This window comes from Brienomyrus brachyistius, chromosome 4 (assembly GCF_023856365.1).
Source record: "Brienomyrus brachyistius isolate T26 chromosome 4, BBRACH_0.4, whole genome shotgun sequence".
Lineage (NCBI taxonomy): Eukaryota > Metazoa > Chordata > Actinopteri > Osteoglossiformes > Mormyridae > Brienomyrus > Brienomyrus brachyistius.
Window position 1 is genome coordinate 38,696,722 of NC_064536.1, and position 19,462 is coordinate 38,716,183.

The 19,462-nt window shown below is 43.9% G+C and overlaps 1 protein-coding gene, 1 long non-coding RNA gene and 7 other non-coding genes across 26 annotated transcripts in view; 1 reads left to right on the top strand and 8 right to left on the bottom strand.

Annotated features, from left to right (window-relative positions):
* Positions 1–12,554, bottom strand: part of LOC125739740 (polymeric immunoglobulin receptor-like) — a 49,830-nt gene extending 37,276 nt beyond the window's left edge. For 8 of the 18 annotated variants that reach the window (XR_007397270.1, XR_007397269.1, XR_007397267.1 and 5 more), the window contains exon 1: positions 8,886–9,923. Coding sequence is in view for 5 of the 18 variants with exons in the window: in XM_049010177.1 (XP_048866134.1) it covers positions 8,886–8,931 (46 nt within the window). In the remaining 13 variants the exon portion in view is untranslated. Of the gene's footprint in view, positions 1–103; positions 129–1,296; positions 1,588–1,934; positions 2,247–3,251; positions 3,573–8,885; positions 10,285–10,327; positions 10,346–12,271 lie in introns of those variants that run through there. The other 10 variants (XR_007397271.1, XR_007397266.1, XM_049010179.1 and 7 more) reach the window with 9 other exon arrangements.
* On the top strand, positions 10,511–14,005 carry LOC125739770 (uncharacterized). Its single transcript, XR_007397305.1, has 3 exons — positions 10,511–10,614; positions 12,463–12,631; positions 13,880–14,005. It is a non-coding gene; the product is annotated as an uncharacterized LOC125739770 (long non-coding RNA).
* A 34-nt stretch (positions 14,006–14,039) lies between these two features.
* On the bottom strand, positions 14,040–14,111 carry trnae-uuc (transfer RNA glutamic acid (anticodon UUC)). The gene has a single exon. It is a non-coding gene; the product is annotated as a tRNA-Glu (tRNA).
* Positions 14,112–15,310: 1,199 nt separating this feature from the next.
* trnae-uuc (transfer RNA glutamic acid (anticodon UUC)) lies at positions 15,311–15,382 on the bottom strand. The gene has a single exon. It is a non-coding gene; the product is annotated as a tRNA-Glu (tRNA).
* Positions 15,383–15,498: 116 nt separating this feature from the next.
* trnar-acg (transfer RNA arginine (anticodon ACG)) lies at positions 15,499–15,571 on the bottom strand. The gene has a single exon. It is a non-coding gene; the product is annotated as a tRNA-Arg (tRNA).
* A 1,188-nt stretch (positions 15,572–16,759) lies between these two features.
* trnar-acg (transfer RNA arginine (anticodon ACG)) lies at positions 16,760–16,832 on the bottom strand. The gene has a single exon. It is a non-coding gene; the product is annotated as a tRNA-Arg (tRNA).
* Positions 16,833–18,020: 1,188 nt separating this feature from the next.
* trnar-acg (transfer RNA arginine (anticodon ACG)) lies at positions 18,021–18,093 on the bottom strand. The gene has a single exon. It is a non-coding gene; the product is annotated as a tRNA-Arg (tRNA).
* Positions 18,094–19,103: 1,010 nt separating this feature from the next.
* Positions 19,104–19,175, bottom strand: trnae-uuc (transfer RNA glutamic acid (anticodon UUC)). The gene has a single exon. It is a non-coding gene; the product is annotated as a tRNA-Glu (tRNA).
* A 116-nt stretch (positions 19,176–19,291) lies between these two features.
* On the bottom strand, positions 19,292–19,364 carry trnar-acg (transfer RNA arginine (anticodon ACG)). The gene has a single exon. It is a non-coding gene; the product is annotated as a tRNA-Arg (tRNA).
* Between the last annotated feature and the right edge of the window lie 98 nt (positions 19,365–19,462).

Here is a 19,462-nt window from a genome sequence, read left to right on the forward strand (position 1 = left end):
CTTTTTCTCTTATAATTAAAATGACAGTATCTCATTACTGTGTGATCAGGTAAATGCTGCTAGCTGGACCCCCACACTACTGTAAATGCTGCTGAATGCTTACCTCAGTTTTTCATTATCCCCTCCTTCTTCATCATGTGCAGAGAAAAGGAGAGCAGTGGAAACAGGAGAAAGGATAGTTAATAAAAAGGAATGTTCTGTTAGTCAATAAAGACTAAGAAAAGGTCAGTCTTGAAACTGAAATATAAATTATGAAAGATATTCTACAGAGAAAATGATTAGATGGAGAACAATGAATTAGTGTCATGACCAAAGTGTTCACATCCGAGGGCACGGATAGTGAACAGGTGAGATAAATGATTTTATTAACATATTTTAATGTATTTATTGTATCAGGGTGGCACAGTGGCACAGTGGTCTGCAATGTCACCTCATACAGTACCTCAGGCACATGTACTCAAGTCTCTGCCAGAGTTCCGTGTGTATGGAGTTTGCATGCTCCCCCCGTGTCATTGTGGGGTTTCCTCCAGGGACTCTGATTTCCCCCCACAGTCCAAAAACATGCTGAGGCTAATTGGAGTTGTTAAATTGCCGGTAGGTGTGCTTGTGTGAGGGAATGGAGTGTGAGTGTGTCCTGCAATGGGTTGGCACCCTGTCATGGGACGTTCCCTGCCTTGCGCCCATAGGGACCCTGACTTAGACAAGTAGTTTCAGACAATGGATGGATGCAGCACTGGGACAGATATTACAGAGTACAACTGTAACACTGACCTTTGCTACAATGAAAAATCAGTCAGTCAGCACACCTTTAGTAACAATTCATTCCCACAAAAAAAAAATGCAAACTACATGGATTTGTATACATAACAAAGGGCTGGCTGTATGTTTGCGGCAAAATGGTGTGATTTTTTCATGTTACATATTGATCATAAACTAGAAGACACACACTCTATATTAGAGACATCAATTAGCCTGACTACGTGTTTTTGGATTGTTGGAGGAAACCCCCACAGCATGTGAACATGCAAGCTCCACACAGACAGAGCAGAAGCCAGATTCAAACCCCTAAACATGGAGGTGTGAAGCAACAGCGCCGCCTACTGGACCACCGTGCCACTATCATTTAAACAATAATCCCAATAAATAACCCTGTTTCACAACAGCTGATAAATAGGGGATTATCCCCACAAAGAAGCACAAACCCCCTTCATGAGTGAAACTGCTGGGTTAATTAGTATTTATCTTTTTATATTCAAGTATAAATGATCCACAAACAGATTTAAATTAATTACTTACGTTTGATAGTAATATGAACTGGAATCTGCAGATATCCAGCAGCACACCAATACCAGCCAGTGTCCTTCCTCTCCAGTCCCCTCATTGTCACAATGAAGGTTTTATTTTCTGTGTCATCCCTGATCAGGACAGGCCTCCCATCCAAACTCACTGATCTCTCTGATGCACAGGAGCCCCCAATCTTACACCACATCCTATGTCTTTTGTTGTTTCCATAGTAACACTGAACACTGACACTGTCTCCATCCACACCGGTCACCTCCTGTTTGTCCACTGACAGCCCCGAAGGAGCTGAACACACAGATTAGGAACAGATAAAACACTGAAATATTTACACCACAATGAAATATTATGAAAATCAGCTCATTAAACATGCATATGCAAATGTTTTTCCAAAAAGCCATATATTACTTATCATATTTAACTCTGTGAAGTTGCCCATTTAAACTGACACTGTTACTTCTTTCAAATCTCGTTTATCACATTGAGTGAAAATAAAATGCAGATTTTTACAATATTAAAGTATCTTTTCCTTTTACAGGAAACAATATTTGTGTTAATGTCCTTCCTTTTTGACTCAATGACCTGTTACATACTGTGCATCTCATTGGCTACAGTCTGCAGTACAGACATCTTACCATCAGTGACTGACAGGTTAACCCGATCTCCAACATCTGAGGCTCCACTGATTTCCACACCACACCAGTACCGATCAGAGTCCCCAGTTGTCAAATTGTTGATGGTCACAGTGAAGACTTGCTGGTCAGGATCATCTCTGATTGACACTTTACCCTCCTGTGGAGAGTCAGTGTGTACTATGGGAGTACATGAACTTACATTATACCCTCTGCACCAGTATTTCACATGAGGTTTATATCTGTCATCATAGAAACATGGGATGGTGATAGATCCTCCTCTTTGTACACGCATCCATTTGACCGTGGACACACCTGCAGAAACAGTATGAAAATTACCAGGCTGATTAACTCTCTCTCCCTAATACACCATTTATACACAAAGAGGCAGAATATTAAACACAGAGTATTAAACAAAGAATATTAAAATTTGCTTTGCTAAAGGCACGGTGGTGTAGTGCTTAGCGCTGTTGCCTCACATAGAGTCTGACTCTCTGCTATGGCTCTGTGTCTGTGGAGTTTGCATGCTCCCCCTGTGTCATAGTGGGGTTTCCTCCAGGTGCTCTAGTGGCCCCCCACTGTCCAAGAACATGCTCAGGTTAAGTATCCGAATTGCCCGTAGGTATCAATGGTGTGTGTGTGGAGAAGGGGTTCAGGTAAACATTACATTGTGAGGACCAAATATCCACACAATGTAATAAAAACCAGTTATTTTGATGTTGTGGGGACCATTTTCTTGTGTATTTTGTTTGGTTACTTATGGTCCAGGCTAGGACTGGGTAGGGATCAAGGTTTTCATTGTTGGGAATAAGGTTTTGGCCATAGATATGAATAGATGGTCCCCACAAAGATATGAGTACAGGTCTGTATGTGTGTGTGTGTGTGTGTCTGTGTGTGCGTGCCCTGCGATAGGTTGGCGCCCCATCCTGGGTTGTTCCCTGCCTTGCACTCATAGGCTCTGGATACCCTGCGACCCTGAACAGGACAAGTGGTTACAGGATATGGATGGGTGGATGGATGGATGGATGGATGAAAACTTCAAATTTATCCCTGAAAGTTGCAGGACCCCTGATGTAGCCCATTTAAACTGGTACTGTTACTTCTCTCTGATTTTATTTATTACATAAGCGATAAATATGTATATTTGGACTTTAATTTACAAAAATGCAGGTTAACACTGGCTGATTCATTCCTTGTATTTATTTTAATTCCATCCTTATTTACAAATAAATACTTTACAGTCATTTTAACTCATAAAATGAACATTTGCATTCATGCTTATATAGGTCTGGTCAGATATTTAACCTTCAGGCATCTTACCTTCAGTTACTGACAGGTAAACCCAATCTCGAACATCTGAACCTCCACTGATATTTACAAAGCATGAGAACCAACCAGAGTCCCCAGTTGTCAAATTGTTGATGGTCACAGTGAAGACTCGCTGGTCAGGATCATCTCTGATTGACACTTTACCCTCCTGTGGAGAGTCAGTGTGTACTATGGGAGTACATGACCTCACATTATACCCTCTGCACCATTTTTTCACATGAGTTTTATATCTGTCACCATAGAAACATGGAATGGTGACAGATCTTCCACTGCGAACAGTCACCCATCCACCTGTGGACACACTGTCAGCACCTGCAGGGAGAACAACCAACTGAATTCACATTTTCCACACCACGATCAGGTCAGGTCAGGTCAAGTTGGGGAGTATGCGCTGATGCAGCATGTTGCTGCACCCACCACACAGCGAAACTCCCCAGGATCCCGGCCAGCGATCCTCCAGGCAGATACACTGTCCAGTCCCACCCTCCGGAAATGGCCATCCATCTGCCGCAGCCAGGTGCTGCATGGGCATCCCCTTGGCCTGGTCCAGCCGCTTGGGTCCACAGCATTGAGGATCCTGTGACCCGGATCACCCTCAAGGAAACGCACCACATGTCCGTAGTGCCGTAACTGACAACTTCCTCACAATGCAGATAATGTCCCTCATTCAGGGCTCCTCTAGTAATCGCTCATTCGACACAAAGTCAAATCAGTGGTACCCAAGGATTCTCTGAAGAGACACGGTACCGAAGGAGTCCAGTCTTCGTCTCAGCTCACTGCATAGCGTCCATCTCTTATAGCCATAGGGCAACACAGGGAGCACCAGGACTCTCAAGACTTGAACCCCCGTCCTCTTGCAGAGATATTGGCAATGCCACACGCCCCTTTCCAGCAACCTCACGACCCCACATGCTTTTCTAATCCGTCTGCTGACTTTATAGGAAGATTCACCAGAGACATGAATGTCGCTGCTGAGGCGGGTAAATCTCTCGACAAGGTCGATATTCCCCTGCAGACAGACACACAATTGATGGCTGTGCCTTAGAAATCATTAAAAGCCTGGATCTTGGTCTTTATCCAGGACACCTGCAATCCCAGAAACTCAGACTCCTCACTCAGTCTCCGGTGAGCCCCGAGCTGAGCTTCCATTGACTCCGGAAAGATCACAGCACAGCAAAGTCAAGAGCAGTAAATCTTACTTCACCAACAAATGCCTCATAACCACTGGACCCCACATCCCTGCCCAACGCCCAGTCCATGCAAGCATTGAACAGAGTAGGAGCAAGAACACATCCCTGGAAAACCCCAGAATCAACTGGGAAGAATGTAGAGGTTCTTCCTCCACTCTGTACAGCATTCACTGTACCAATGTACAGGCCGGCCATGACATCCAGAAGCTGTAGGGGGATCCCGCAAAATCTCAGGATGTCCCACAGGACAACTCGATCAACTGAATCGAACGCCTTAAGAAACTAAACCAAAAGCTGCAAAGAACCTCTGTTGATATTCGTGCTTACACTCAATGAGAACTTTCAGTGCAAGGATACGGCCAATGGTAGACTTCTTAGGTGTAAAACTAGACTGCTTTGGCCACTGATAGGTGAGCAAATGATCACGAATCCTGTTAATCCTAGCAAGGACCTTACCCGGCAGTGAGAGCAGTGTTATCGGCCTGTAGTTGCCACAATCCAGGTGATCACCTTTCCCTTTCCAGATAGGGACTATAAGTCCCGTTTTCCAGTCAGTTAGGATGATGTCTGACTGCCAAATGGAAGCAAAGACTGCCTGCAGTGCCGGGAGGACAGCCTTACCACCAGCCTGGAGAAGTTCAACCCAGATACCACAGATCCCTGCAGCCTTCCCCACCCCCAGCTGATTCACCACCCATGCAATCTCAGTGAGACTGGGTGGTTCACAGCTGATTGTAGGATCTTCTTTTAGAACTGTAGACCCAGAGGTGTCCAACATCCTAGCTGGAGGGTCAGCTTTAAACAACTGCTCAACGTAGCCGGCCCAGCAGGTCACAACTGCAGTGTCATCCGTAAGGACCGTTCCATCACCCGCCCTGACTGCAAGTCTCTGAGGAACAGATTCAGATATACGTAATACTTCAATCCCTCTGTAAGCAGGGTGTGGGTAATTAGACCACAAATGATGTGTCACCTGCTCACAAATTTGTCTTACAAACACATCCTTATCTGCCCTTAGAGCCCTCACAGCCCTCCTTTTCAGGTAGACACTGGAGTTGCCACCAAATCATGCGCTATGACTCCTCTTGGTGAAATACCTCCTTCTGAAAACACCAGCCACACCAACAAAACCCTCAGCAACCTTCAGAGTCTTACCAGGGAAGGTCTCGCACATCACATTACAGTCAGCAGTCGCACCCAAGTCTGCAAATTCCTCAAACTGCATGCAAACTCATCAGAACAGCTTGATCTTGGAGCCTTGCCAAGTCCAGCCTCATTCTCCTAGTAGGTACTGGATCTTAGCCTACTGAATCTAACAGATCTTCAGAATAGCAACAACAAATCTGTGGTTCACAAACTGGATGCTTCTGTAGACCCTGCAGGATCCTCCAGGGTCTGCCCTCGAGGATGTGATTGATCTCCTTTGCCGCACCACCAGCATTGGAGTACAAAGTCCAATAATGCGGCTTAGGGCATTGGAACCAGGATTCCGCAACCTGTAGCCTCTGACCTTTCGCAATGTCAAGGAATATGGAGCCACTGTCGCCCCATTCTCCAGACCCATGGGGACCGACACAATCCTCAAAGCCTTCCCTGTCAGTGCCTGTGTTCACAATGAAGTCACCCATGACCAAAGGAGCATCACCTCATGGGTACCCATCAACCACTGAGCAATGTTGCGAGTAAAATGTCTCCCTCAATGAGACATCTCTCAGCACGGTCAGAGCATACACTAAGACAACAGACAAAACACCAAAGGACTGCCTTAGCCTGAGTCTCATAATATGGTCGTTGAAAGGGGTGATATCATACACCATCGGGAGGAGCCGATCCGCCACAGCAATAGCTACTCCGAGTATGGCAGCTGTCAGAGCGACCAGACCAAAAGTAGTTGTATCCAGCTACAGAGATTTGGCTACCCTAGAGAATGTCACCACTGAAATGCAGAGTTTCTAAAGCTTCCCCGACAGCAGAGGAAGATGGTCATCTTGTCAGAGAGACAAGACATTCCACAGGCCTACCCGGATGGGTCAGCTCAAGTTGGGACCCAAGTGTCACAATGCGGCGGGCGGCGCCTCAGCACCACACCAGCCCTGATGCCCAACGGGCCCAACCCTATTTTTTTGATTGTGTAATACTTGGATTAGGGTCACATTTGTTTATCAGAACCATAGGGAATCTGAGTTTGGGAGTGTGTGGGAAGGCCTGAGAGGAAAACCAGAACCTTAAATCACTGGTAATAAGGCACAGGGGAGGTGAATGAATGGGCTCATCATTTTGTGTGATGACCACACTAAGACTGTATTTATAAATACACCTATTTCTGTGATATTTGACTTGTGAATGATATGTAAAAAATGTTCAATATTTTAGTTCAGCCATCCATCTTCCACATGCTTACCCAGTAAAGGGTCAATACAGTACAGGGAGCGTGGAGCTGACCTGAGGCAGCACAGGGCACAAGGCAGGGGAACACCCAGGACAGAATGCCAGTCTGTCACAGAGCAAACACTCACACACACTCACTGTGGGCACTTTTAGAGGCACCAATTCACCTGAACCACGTGTCTTTGGACTGTGGGAGGAAACCAGAGAACTGAGAGGAAACCAACGTAACCACAGGGAGACCATGCAAACTGAAATGACCCCAGTCAGATCAGTTGTCACCCTCACAGAAATCACAGGGTACAAAAGACAAGGGCATTTTATGAGCACTAACAGAGTATTTATACTGCTTGATCACTAAAAGGAAGACATGACAACGTCACACAGAATATTTAAATGTTATACTACACAATATCAATAAATCGATTCATGATAAATTGGTCATGTCTTAAATATCACTGTTCAAGAAATAGTTTGCAAACACTTCACAAAGATAATTTCTTTTGGAATTACAGTGGAAGCCGCCTATAGTGATCACGTCTCTCTGGGCGAAATTGATCACTATACTGTAAGCGGATTATCATTATAACAGATGTTTTCTCTATGTCTTAAACAGATTATCATCTAATTGAGATTTGTATATTTTTACATGAATATAAGGTAATAAAACTGACGCTGTACAGTCGCTATTCACTGAATTTTATTGACAATTTTATTGATGTCAAAATACAGTACAGCTCTTTCAAACGCTTTTCGAATTACTGTACCGTACAAATTAAATTACTGAACTGTGCATAATTTGAATATGCTATAATACAGCATAATACTGTACATAAATATTCAGCCATCCATCCATCCATCCATTTTCCAAACCGCTTATCCTTTTGGGTCGCGGGGGGTCCGGAGCCTATCCTGGAAGCAATGGGCACGAGGCAGGGAACAACCCAGGATGGGGGGCCAGCCCATCGCAGGGCACACCCACACACCATTCACTCACACACGCACACCTATGGGCAATTTAGCGACTCCAATTAGCCTCAGCATGTTTTTGGACTGTGGGAGGAAACCGGAGTACCCGGAGGAAACCCCATGACGACATGGGGAGAACATGCAAACTCCACACACATGTGATCCAGGCGGAGACTCAAACCCAGGTCCCAGAGGTGTGAGGCAACAGTGCTAACCACTGCACCACCATGCCACCCCTCAAAAATATTCAATTCAATAGAATTTTTTTACACAGTGTCATGACCTACTCGTACGATACTCCTGTATGCCACGCCCCCTTATCATCCTCGTGTGAATTCCTGATTGTTCTCAGCCGTTCTGCGTTTCCGTCCCTTTAGTTCTGTGTATTTAGTCTGTGTGCTAGGCTGTCTCCCCTAGGTCTGTCATTGACGTTGTCATGCTCTCCCTGTCCTTAGTCTGTCTCTCGTCAATAAGGCTTCCATTGCCTGCTTGGCTGCCCCGACGCAACACACAGCACAAATTTCAGAATGTTACATTGTTTCAAACCGCTCACTGTAGTTTTGCTGCTGCATCTCCGTGGCCTTGTTTTTGGTGGTTTATCATAAGTTTTGATTATTCTATATTTGTTATTGAAAGAAAATGACTTTCTTTTTCCAGTCTTGTTTTCTGTGCTAGCCTCAAGTAGCTAGCCAGAAGCAGATGGGTTACCGCAGGGCAAAGTAGGATGATCAAAGTAAAGTAAACAAAGAAAATAACTACTGCAGTAAAAAAGACCCAAAATGAACAGTGAAAGCTGACTACTTGATTACGACAGACAAATTATCAAAACAATATTTGTACAAGAATTAATCTGTCCCAAGTATTTGATCCATATAAGTGATTCATCGTGATAACCACTGTATGCAAAAATGTGACATTTGTTAAAATTGAAAAAGTATTCATTATTTCCAAGAACACATCAACTACATCATCATGTAACTAGCAACAAATCTCCATCATCATCTCCAACCTGTAGCTGACAGTGTGTGGAGGAGCAGGAGAGAGATCTCTACTCAGTTCCACTGTAATGAGTGACACTCACCTGTGAGCCCAGCAATGAGAAGAAACAGGAGCATCAGAGGATCCATATGTGCGTGTGTCACTGAGCCCAGATCTGTGGAGACTGACACTCACTTCCTCATCCTCTGTACCATCACTGTCTCTGTCGTTTCTATTCTCACACACAGCAGGCAGAGTGAAGGGGGAGTGGACACTTTACACAGGAAGTGACAAAACCACAAGGCTGAAAGTTTATCATTAATAATATCAAAAAATTATAATTATCATATTATTCAGCATGTCATTCTATTATTATTTGTCTATTGAGCAGAAAATAAACTATTGGAAGATAGACTCCTTTATTAATGAAATTAAAATATCAGCATGAATACAGATGATGCATGAATTAGTGTTGATGTGTATTTATACTATGTTTTTGCTTATATGAAAAGTATATTTATTTGATCCCTCTGTTGCGTCAAAGATTCATCTGTTTTCATCATTAGAATAATTATGTAGAATCTAGATCGGATCAAGACAGATTCTAGACCCTAATGCAGGAAGCACACAGTGTAAAGTGAGGTAAACCTTCAACAGCACGTCAGTCCATTGCAGGGCACTGGAAGGTGGAGAAATGCCATGTGAACAGAGAAAGCCTGCAAACTGCACACAGACACAGTTATGGCCACATTCAAAACCAGCACTCAGCAGTGCTGGGATGGCAGATGTATGAGTCAGATTATCTAATTCCAGCATACATCAAAGACACAGAGGGACATTGATGAACCACAGCAAGACCAACAGAAGACGGGCTTCTGACAGTAAGGCATCAAAATCCGTCACTGTTTACTGTCGATGTCTCATTGTTCTTAAATGAACTGCAGGTGCAGCCAAAGCGGATTTTTAAAAATTCTTTATCTTGCTTGGTTTCCTGTCATACATGTGAGTCATAGGTATTTTTGGTAACTTCAAAAGTTAAAGCATGAAATGAAGAACTGTGAGCCCCTGTACATTCTATCAAAGGATATCATCTTTGAGAGAGCTTGTTTGTGCAGTGATACATTTTCTGTGTATTTGTTGTCTGTAAAAAAGAAAACAGTTTGAGCATCAAAGCCTTTGTCCTGCTGCTACCAGGAATAAATATTTGGAATCTTATAATTTTAGAAACATAATTTCATAGTAAAATAATTGATTGTTGGTCTTTATGGTGAATCATTCCTGCTCACAGAGTTTAAAATACAAGCAAATGAAGCAAATAAGTCTAGTTTTTTTCTGAACTGCTATATCCTCATTTTTCTCTTGCAGATGAGCATAGAGCAGCTAAATCATTAGCATGATGTAGAAGATAATTTCAGACAGACACTCATTCTGAAAAGCAGAAATGTCATCCTACAGGATGTGAGGGTGAGTGTCACAGATCCACTCAACTCCCCTGCTGCTATGGCTCCTGGCCAGGGTGAGTGCCTCTGTCATGACTCCGCCTACCCTCCTCGTTGCCATGGCTCCTGGCCAGGGTGAGCGCCTCTGTCATGACTCCACCTACCCTCCTCGTTGCCATGGCTCCTGGCCAGGATGAGCGCCTCTGTCATGACTCCGCCTACCCTCCTTGTTGCCATGACTCCTGGCCAGGATGAACGCCTCTTCCCTGACTCCGCCCACCTTCCTTTTGATTCAAACAGGTGCAACGGAGGGTGAGCTACGCGGATGAAGAGATCTGTGTATCCAGGGATGGAGAAAGCCGTTCATGGCCTTGTGATGGCTACAGCCACACAGTAAGAACTTAGTTCAGTATTTGTATGCATTTTCTAATTAAATTGCTTTACAGTAGTAATTCATAGGTTTTAGTTGTGTTTTGTCTTTGGTGTTAGGTGTAGTGCGTGTGTGTATATATATTTTGATATTGTAGGGTTGTGTGCAGTGATTGTTTAATCTCTTTGGTTTGTAGTTACTTTGTTTGTAGGGGATGGTCTTTTATTCAGCGTAAAGGTGTGGCTGAGGGCGGAGGTGTCTCAAAAGACAACCCCTGGAGTAGGAGCGAACCATGTGCTGCCATGGCAAGAGGGGGGGGGTTGGGGTTTAGCTGTGTTTTGCTTTGTTTAGTTGTATGTAGTGCTTATTTGTTTTATCCCTTTTGTGTGTTAATTGGTTTGGCCAAACCGCTATATATGTTCCCTCATGTTACCATATTAGAAAGGTCAGTTTGCTTCAGTTACTGTTTTGCTTTGTAAAATTATGCCATGTTTGTTTTTGTTGGCCTCTTTTATGGGCCCAGTTATTAAGGTTTTGAGTTTGTTATTGTTTGCATTTCGGGGGTCAATAAAGCTCTGTTTCTTTAATTACGTTACTGCTTGGTCCCTCACAGCCTGGATCATGTGTCTCGTGTCGGGATGGTGGCAGCTGACTCGGGTGTGGCATGCCCCTGGGTTTGCCGCAGCTGCTGCCCAATTCTCCGGTAAGTGTATGGTGTGCATGAAATTCAGTGTGGGAAAGGGCACTCCAACCGACCCTGCAGTGACCCCGAGTCCCCAAAGCCCATTCGATCACCTGCAGATGGATTTCATTGAGCTGACGCCGTGCAGGGGATAGAAGTATTGCTTGGTGATTGTAGATCTGTTTTCCAGATGGGTGGAGGCATTCTCTTGCCGTCGCCCTGATGCTCTGAGCGTGGCTAAATGTCTGCTAAAGGAGGTGATTCTGCGATGGGGCATTCCATCTAAAATCACCACAGACAACGGTCCTGCGTTCATCGCAGAGACCCTGGCTAAATTGGATGCAAATTGATTTGAAGCATTATTGTGCCTATCACCCCTATCGTGCGCGGGACAGTCCTGAAACATTTCAGCGGTGCATGCCAATGGTGAGCCGTTACAGGTGAAACGATTGTTTGACTTAAAGCCGAAGATCGTCCGACCGGAGGCGCGACCCCTATCCAGGGTTGTTCTCTGCCTCGTGTCCATTGCTTCCGGGATAGGCTGCGGACCCCCGCGACCAAGTAAGACAAGCGGTTTGGAAAATGGATGGATATTTGAAGACGTAGTTTATTGGTGCTTTCATGTTCGTTGAAGTTTCTGCTTTTTAACAACTGTATAAAGTGATGTTATTTGTTATATAAATCAACTCAGGTGAAATAAAAAAATGTACGTTTTCAGGGTTGCCAAATCTCAAGCATCTGGCATTACACTCACGCATTCAGATTCACGCAGGAAATCTTACGGCCAACTGGTAATGTTCCATTATAAACCAAAAATTTGCTACGTCAAATGGGAATTTCCACGGTTAAATACAGACTATTTACAAGGTAAGAACTGTTACATTTGTGTGCAGACAACTCGAACTGAAAACCTCACTCCAGCCACCTGGCTGAAGTTGGTAACCCCACGTTTTATTTGGAATAAAAAGTATAATCCGCTGTTTTGTAAGCTGGCTTACCTTGTTTTAATAGTAGTTTTTCCGATTAATTCCATCCCTGGCTTTGCATCCGAAGTGTTAAAAGTAATTCCCCGCATACCCCCCCGCTGAGTAGCCACTTATCCTCCCTGGCGCCATGAAGATGTTGCGCAGCAAAAGTTTAAAACAAGGTGGAGCCTGTTATACTGTTAACGTTTGTTTTCTTGTTTAAGGAGCTGCTGGTCCCCGTGTTTAGAAGATGGTTAGCTGAAAAAGCCTTGCCATTCAGGGTGCGCCGATCATACTGTCCCCACACCACCTTATTTTATTCTGGCCCTGAGTTGATTCGCGTGGACGCGCATTGCACGTGCTGAAACCCTACCGTTGACTGATCCATCGGAGGTGAGGTGGGCCTACAGCTAAATAACCTGTAACTTAGATCATTTTGGATAACTGAGTGACCTGTAGTCGGCATTTTGTTGCTTATCACAAGCGAGACGATTAATGAAATTATCTTGAATACCTATGAAAACATAAATTTGTATTTTTTTACTGATGTAACAGGCCTGTAATGGTTTAATCCAACTCCTGAATGATTAAGATCCTAGCTAGTGCAGTAACACTAATACAGCATGTGGCGAATAGAAATGTATTTTTTCTCTCTGTTTCTGGCTGTTCTAGTAACGAATATAAAATTTGAACAACATGAAGATACTCCTGTGCTGTACACACACATGTCCCTGTTCTGCACACACACATGTCCCTGTTCTGCACACACACATGTCCCTGTGCTATACACACACATGTCCCTGTGCTGTACACACACATGTCCCTGTTCTGCACACACAAATGTCCATGTTCTGCACACACACATGTCCCTGTGCTATACACACACATGTCCCTGTGCTGTACACACGCATGTCCCTGTTCTGCACACACACATGTCCCTGTTCTGCACACACACATGTCCCTGTGCTATACACACACATGTCCCTGTGCTGTACACACAAATGTCCCTGTGCTATACACACACGCATGTCCCTGTGCTATACACACGCATGTACCTGTGCTGTACACACGCATGTCCCTGTGCTGTACACACGCATGTCCCTGTGCTGCACACACGCATGTCCCTGTTCTGCACACACGCATGTCCCTGTTCTGCACACACGCATGTCCCTGTGCTGCACACACGCATGTCCCTGTGCTGCACACACGCATGTCCCTCTGCTGTACACATGCACATATTAAGTAAATCCAACTAACTGAGAACACCTGCTTCGTGGAATAACCCCCTTCTTCCCCTGTCTCTCTTATTACATAATTGAATACAAATGCTTGATTTCCTCAAAGACCATATTTAGCAGTGATTTCTCTAAAAATGCTTTGCAATATATTGATAATTCCTGACCTGTTCAGGAAAAATTAGACTCATGTCCTATCCCTGTCATAATTATGATGCACACATCACTGAAACATAAGGAAACCGTACTAGGAGTAAGACTTATCTTCAAGGTATAACCGAAATCATTAATATAAAAACAATCAATAGAAAGTCAACTAACACAAATCTGTGAAGGACTTGGAAAATTGAAAACACTTTGCAAATATGCCTTATCATAATCTCTGCACTGTCCCGGTTCTGTCCAGTGCGGGGCTCAACAAGTGACACAAAGAGAAAAGGATTAAACGCATTTGCATTTGGCTGTTTCAACACGGGTAAGATATTTTTTTTCCGTATAAATTGCATTTCGTAACCAACAAAAGTTATAAAGATCAGTTGCAGGGGTGCAGTCAACGATAAGTATAATTCCCATACTGGGAGTCGAACCCAGGCCGCCTGGGTGAAAACCAGGAATCCTAATCGCTAGACCATATGGGACACCATGCAGCCTGCCTCTTGTGAGCTCCCTGTCTGCAGTTGATGTGAGGAAGCCAAGACGTTGGTAGCATAGAGCGGCTAAAGCAGAAGGCATTAGAGTAAAGGAAAGAAATGTCCGAGCCAGCCAGGAGTCGAACCTAGAATCTTCTGATCCTTAATCAGACACGTTATCCATTGCGCCACTGGCCCACAGCATGGAAGGACAAACAAGTAACGCAAAGAGAAAAGGATTAAATGCATTTGCATCCAGATCTTTCTTGTGTCAATTTCACACTTCAGATGACTTTCAAGTATTTCTTAAAAACAGATTCTTCCTCTCAGTATCAAATAATGTCACAAGAAATTTCATCTTTTTAAGTAGCAATAATGCTTATGAGAATGACGGATGGAAAATCAACTAAAAGTAAATGCTACAGTCTGAAAATACGGAATGCTTCCCAAATCTGTCTGTCATCTATGTTCCTTTTGCCAGCCTCCTTTCGGCTTTAGTGCAACAAATGTTTCAGCCCTCTATTGGCCAGTTGAAGAAGTGTTTCAACTAAATGTTTTACAATGGTCTCGACCGATTGGCCAAGCGAGGCGACTGGCCCCGTGTGGTTGGCCAGTGAAACAAGGACCCGCCTGCCCCACTGACGCGCTGGTGTTGCAGCACGGACATTCCATTCGCATCGGTGACGGTTTTGGCTTCGCATCCAGCATCCTAGACAATGCACACATTTATGGCCGAAAAACTGCTAAATTTGAGCAAAATCTCTCGTATTTTTTGTGTTTTCTTTTTGACTGTTTCACCACGGGTAAGATATTTTTTTTCTGTACAAATTGCATTTCGTAACCAACAAAAGTTATTTTATGGTAAAAGTTCATTTTCTCAAGTAATTCATTTCATTTTGTGTGTCTGATCTGAATTGTCGTGGACAGTGTTTTTCAGGGGTAACCTGGCACGGCACCACAACCTACGACTGGAGGAAATGGGCGCTGAGATTATTCTTTAGCTTGGCTTAAAAATATTAAAAATGTAATAAATATTGTGACACCAAAGTATGGCAAAATCACATGCAAGGTGACAGCTCCACCTGAGTTGTATGTAATGGCTGGTCAGTATTTCCAGCAAGATTGTTAGACTTCCCAGGACGAGCATTTTTGCTGCCTTGGCTCAAGGATATGATTAGTTGCAAGGCTGAAGACAACGATAAGTATAATTCCCATACCGGGAGTCGAACCCGGGCCGCCTGGGTGAAAACCAGGAATCCTAACCGCTAGACCATATGGGACACCATGCAACCTGCCTCTTGTGAGCTCCCTGTCTGCAGCTGATGTGAGGAAGCCAAGACGTTGGTAGCATGGAGCGGCTAAAGCAGAAGGCATTAGAGTAAAGGAAAGAAATGTCCGAGCCAGCCAGGAGTCGAACCTAGAATCTTCTGATCCGTAGTCAGACGCGTTATCCATTGCGCCACTGGCCCACAGCATAGAAGGACAAACAAGTAACACAAAGAGAAAAGGATTAAATGCATTTGCATCCAGATCTTTCTTGTGTCGATTTCACACTTCAGATGACTTTCAAGTATTTCTTAAAAACAGATTCTTCCTCTCAGTATCAAATAATGTCACAAGAAATTTCATCTTTTTAAGTAGCAATAATGCTTATGAGAATGACGGATGGAAAATCAACTAAAAGTAAATGCTACAGTCTGAAAATACGGAATGCTTCCCAAATCTATCTGTCATCTATGTTCCTTTTTCCAGCCTCCTTTCGGCTTTAGTGCAACAAATGTTTCAGCCCTCTGTTGGCCAGTTGAAGAAGTGTTTCAACTAAATGTTTTACAACGGTCTCGACCGATTGGCCAAGCGAGGCGACTGGCCCCGTGTGGTTGGCCAGTGAAACAAGGACCCGCCCGCCCCGCTGACACGCTGGTGTTGTAGCACGGACATTCCCTTCGCATCGGTGACGTTTTTGGCTTCGCATCCAGCATCCTAGACAATGCACACATTTATGGCCGAAAAACTGCTAAATTTGAGCAAAATCTCTCGTATTCTTGGTGTTTTCTTTTTGGCTGTTTCACCACGGGTAAGATATTTTTTTCTGTACAAATTGCATTTCGTAACCAACAAAAGTTATTTTATGGTAAATGTTCATTTTCTCAAGTAATTCATTTCATTTTGTGTGTCTGATCTGAATTGTCGGGGACAGTGTTTTTCAGGGGTAACCTGGCACGGCACCACAACCTACGACTGGAGGAAATCGGCGCTGAGATTATTCTTTAGCTTGGCTTAAAAATACTAAAAATGTAATAAATATTGTGACACAAAAGTATGGCAAAGTCACATGCAAGGTGACAGCTCCACCTGAGTTGTATGTAATGACTGGTCAGTATTTCCAGCAAGATTGTTAGACTTCCCAGGAAGAGCATTTTTGCTGCCTTTGCACAGGGACACGATTAGTTGCAAGGCTGAAGACAACGATAAGTACAATTCCCATACCGGGAGTCCAACCCGGGCGAAAACCAGGAATCCTAACCGCTAGACCATATGGGACACCATGCAGCCTGCCTCTTGTGAGCTCCCTGTCTGCAGCTGATGCGAGGAAGCCAAAATGTTGGTAGCATGGACCGGCTAAAGCAGAAGGCATTAGAGTAAAGGAAAGAAATGGCTGAGCCAGCCAGGAGTCGAACCTAGAATCTTCTGATCCGTAGTCAGACGCGTTATCCATTGCGCCACTGGCCCTCAGCATAGAAGGACAAACAAATAACACAAAGAGAAAAGGATTAAATGCATTTGCATCCAGATCTTTCTTGTGTCGATTTCACACTTCAGATGACTTTCAAGTATTTCTTAAAAACAGATTCTTCCTCTCAGTATCAAATAATGTCACAAGAAATTTCATCTTTTTAAGTAGCAATAATGCTTATGAGAATGACGGATGGAAAATCAACTAAAAGTAAATGCTACAGTCTGAAAATACGGAATGCTTCCCAAATCTGTCTGTCATCTATGTTCCTTTTGCCAGCCTCCTTTCGGCTTTAGTGCAACAAATGTTTCAGCCCTCTATTGGCCAGTTGAAGAAGTGTTTCAACTAAATGTTTTACAACGGTCTCGACCGATTGGCCAAGCGAGGCGACTGGCCCCGTGTGGTTGGCCAGTGAAACAAGGACCCGCCTGCCCCACTGACGCGCTGGTGTTGCAGCACGGACATTCCCTTCGCATCGGTGACGGTTTTGGCTTCGCATCCAGCATCCTAGACAATGCACACATTTATGGCCGAAAAACTGCTAAATTTGAGCAAAATGTCTCGTATTTTTTGTGTTTTCTTTTTGACTGTTTGACCACGGGTAAGATATTTTTTTCTGTACAAATTGCATTTCGTAACCAACAAAAGTTATTTTATGGTAAATGTTCATTTTCTCAAGTAATTCATTTCATTTTGTGTGTCTGATCTGAATTGTCGGGGACAGTGTTTTTCAGGGGTAACCTGGCACGGCACCACAACCTACGACTGGTGGAAATCGGCGCTGAGATTATTCTTTAGCTTGGCTTAAAAATACTAAAAATGTAATAAATATTGTGACACCAAAGTATGGCAAAATCACGTGCAAGGTGACAGCTCCACCTGAGTTGTATGTAATGACTGGTCAGTATTTCCAGCAAGATTGTTAGACTTCCCAGGAAGAGCATTTTTGCTGCCTTAGCACAGGGACACGATTAGTTGCAAGGCTGAAGACAACGATAAGTACAATTCCCATACCGGGAGTCCAACCCGGGCGAAAACCAGGAATCCTAACCGCTAGACCATATGGGACACAATGCAGCCTGCCTCTTGTGAGCTCCCTGTCTGCAGCTGATGCGAGGAAGCCAAGACGTTGGTAGCATGGAGCGGCTAAAGCAGAAGGCATTAGAGTAAAGGAAAGAAATGGCCGAGCCAGCCAGGAGTCGAACCTAGAATCTTCTGATCCGTAGTCAGACACGTTATCCATTGCGCCACTGGCCCACAACATAGAAGGACAAACAAATAACACAAAGAGAAAAGGATTAAATGCATTTGCATCCAGATCTTTCTTTTGTCGATTTCACACTTCAGATGACTTTCAAGTATTTCTTAAAAACAGATTCTTCCTCTCAGTATCAAATAATGTCACAAGAAATTTCATCTTTTTAAGTAGCAATAATGCTTATGAGAATGACGGATGGAAAATCAACTAAAAGTAAATGCTACAGTCTGAAAATACAGAATGCTTCCCAAATCTCTCTGTCATCTATGTTCCTTTTGCCAGCCTCCTTTCGGCTTTAGTGCAACAAATGTTTCAGCCCTCTATTGGCCAGTTGAAGAAGTGTTTCAATTAAATGTTTTACAACGGTCTCGACCGATTGGCCAAGCGAGGCGACTGGCCCCGTGTGGTTGGCCAGTGAAACAAGGACCCGCCTGCCCCGCTGACACGCTGGTGTTGTAGCACGGACATTCCCTTCGCATCGGTGACGGTTTTGGCTTCGCATCCAGCATCCTAGACAATGCACACATTTATGGCCGAAAAACTGCTAAATTTGAGCAAAATGTCTCGTATTTTTTGTGTTTTCTTTTTGACTGTTTCACCATGGGTAAGATATTTTTTTTCTGTACGAATTGCATTTCGTAACCAACAAAAGTTATTTCATGTTAAAAGTTCATTTTCTCAAGTAATTCATTTCATTTTGTGTGTCTGATCTGAATTGTCAGGGAGAGTGTTTTTCAGGGGTAACCTGGCACGGCACCACAACCTACGACTGGAGGAAATCGGCGCTGAGATTATTCTTTAGCTTGGCTTAAAAATACTAAAAATGTAATAAATATTGTGACACGAAAGTATGGCAAAATCACATGCAAGGTGACAGCTCCACCTGAGTTGTATGTAATGGCTGGTCAGTATTTCCAGCAAGATTGTTAGACTTCCCAGGAAGAGCATTTTTGCTGCCTTGGCACAAGGACAAGATTAGTTACAATGCTGCAGACAATGATAAGTACAATTCCCATACCGGGAGTCGAACCCGGGCCACCTGGGTGAAAACCAGGAATCCTAACCGCTAGACCATATGGGACACCATGCAGCCTGCCTCTTGTGAGCTCCCTGTCTGCAGCTGATGTGAGGAAGCCAAGACGTTGGTAGCATGGAGCGGCTAAAGCAGAAGGCATTAGAGTAAAGGAAAGAAATGGCCGAGCCAGCCAGGAGTCGAACCTAGAATCTTCTGATCCGTAGTCAGACACGTTATCCATTGCGCCACTGGCCCACAGCATAGAAGGACAAACAAATAACACAAAGAGAAAAGGATTAAATGCATTTGCATCCAGATCTTTCTTTTGTCGATTTCACACTTCAGATGACTTT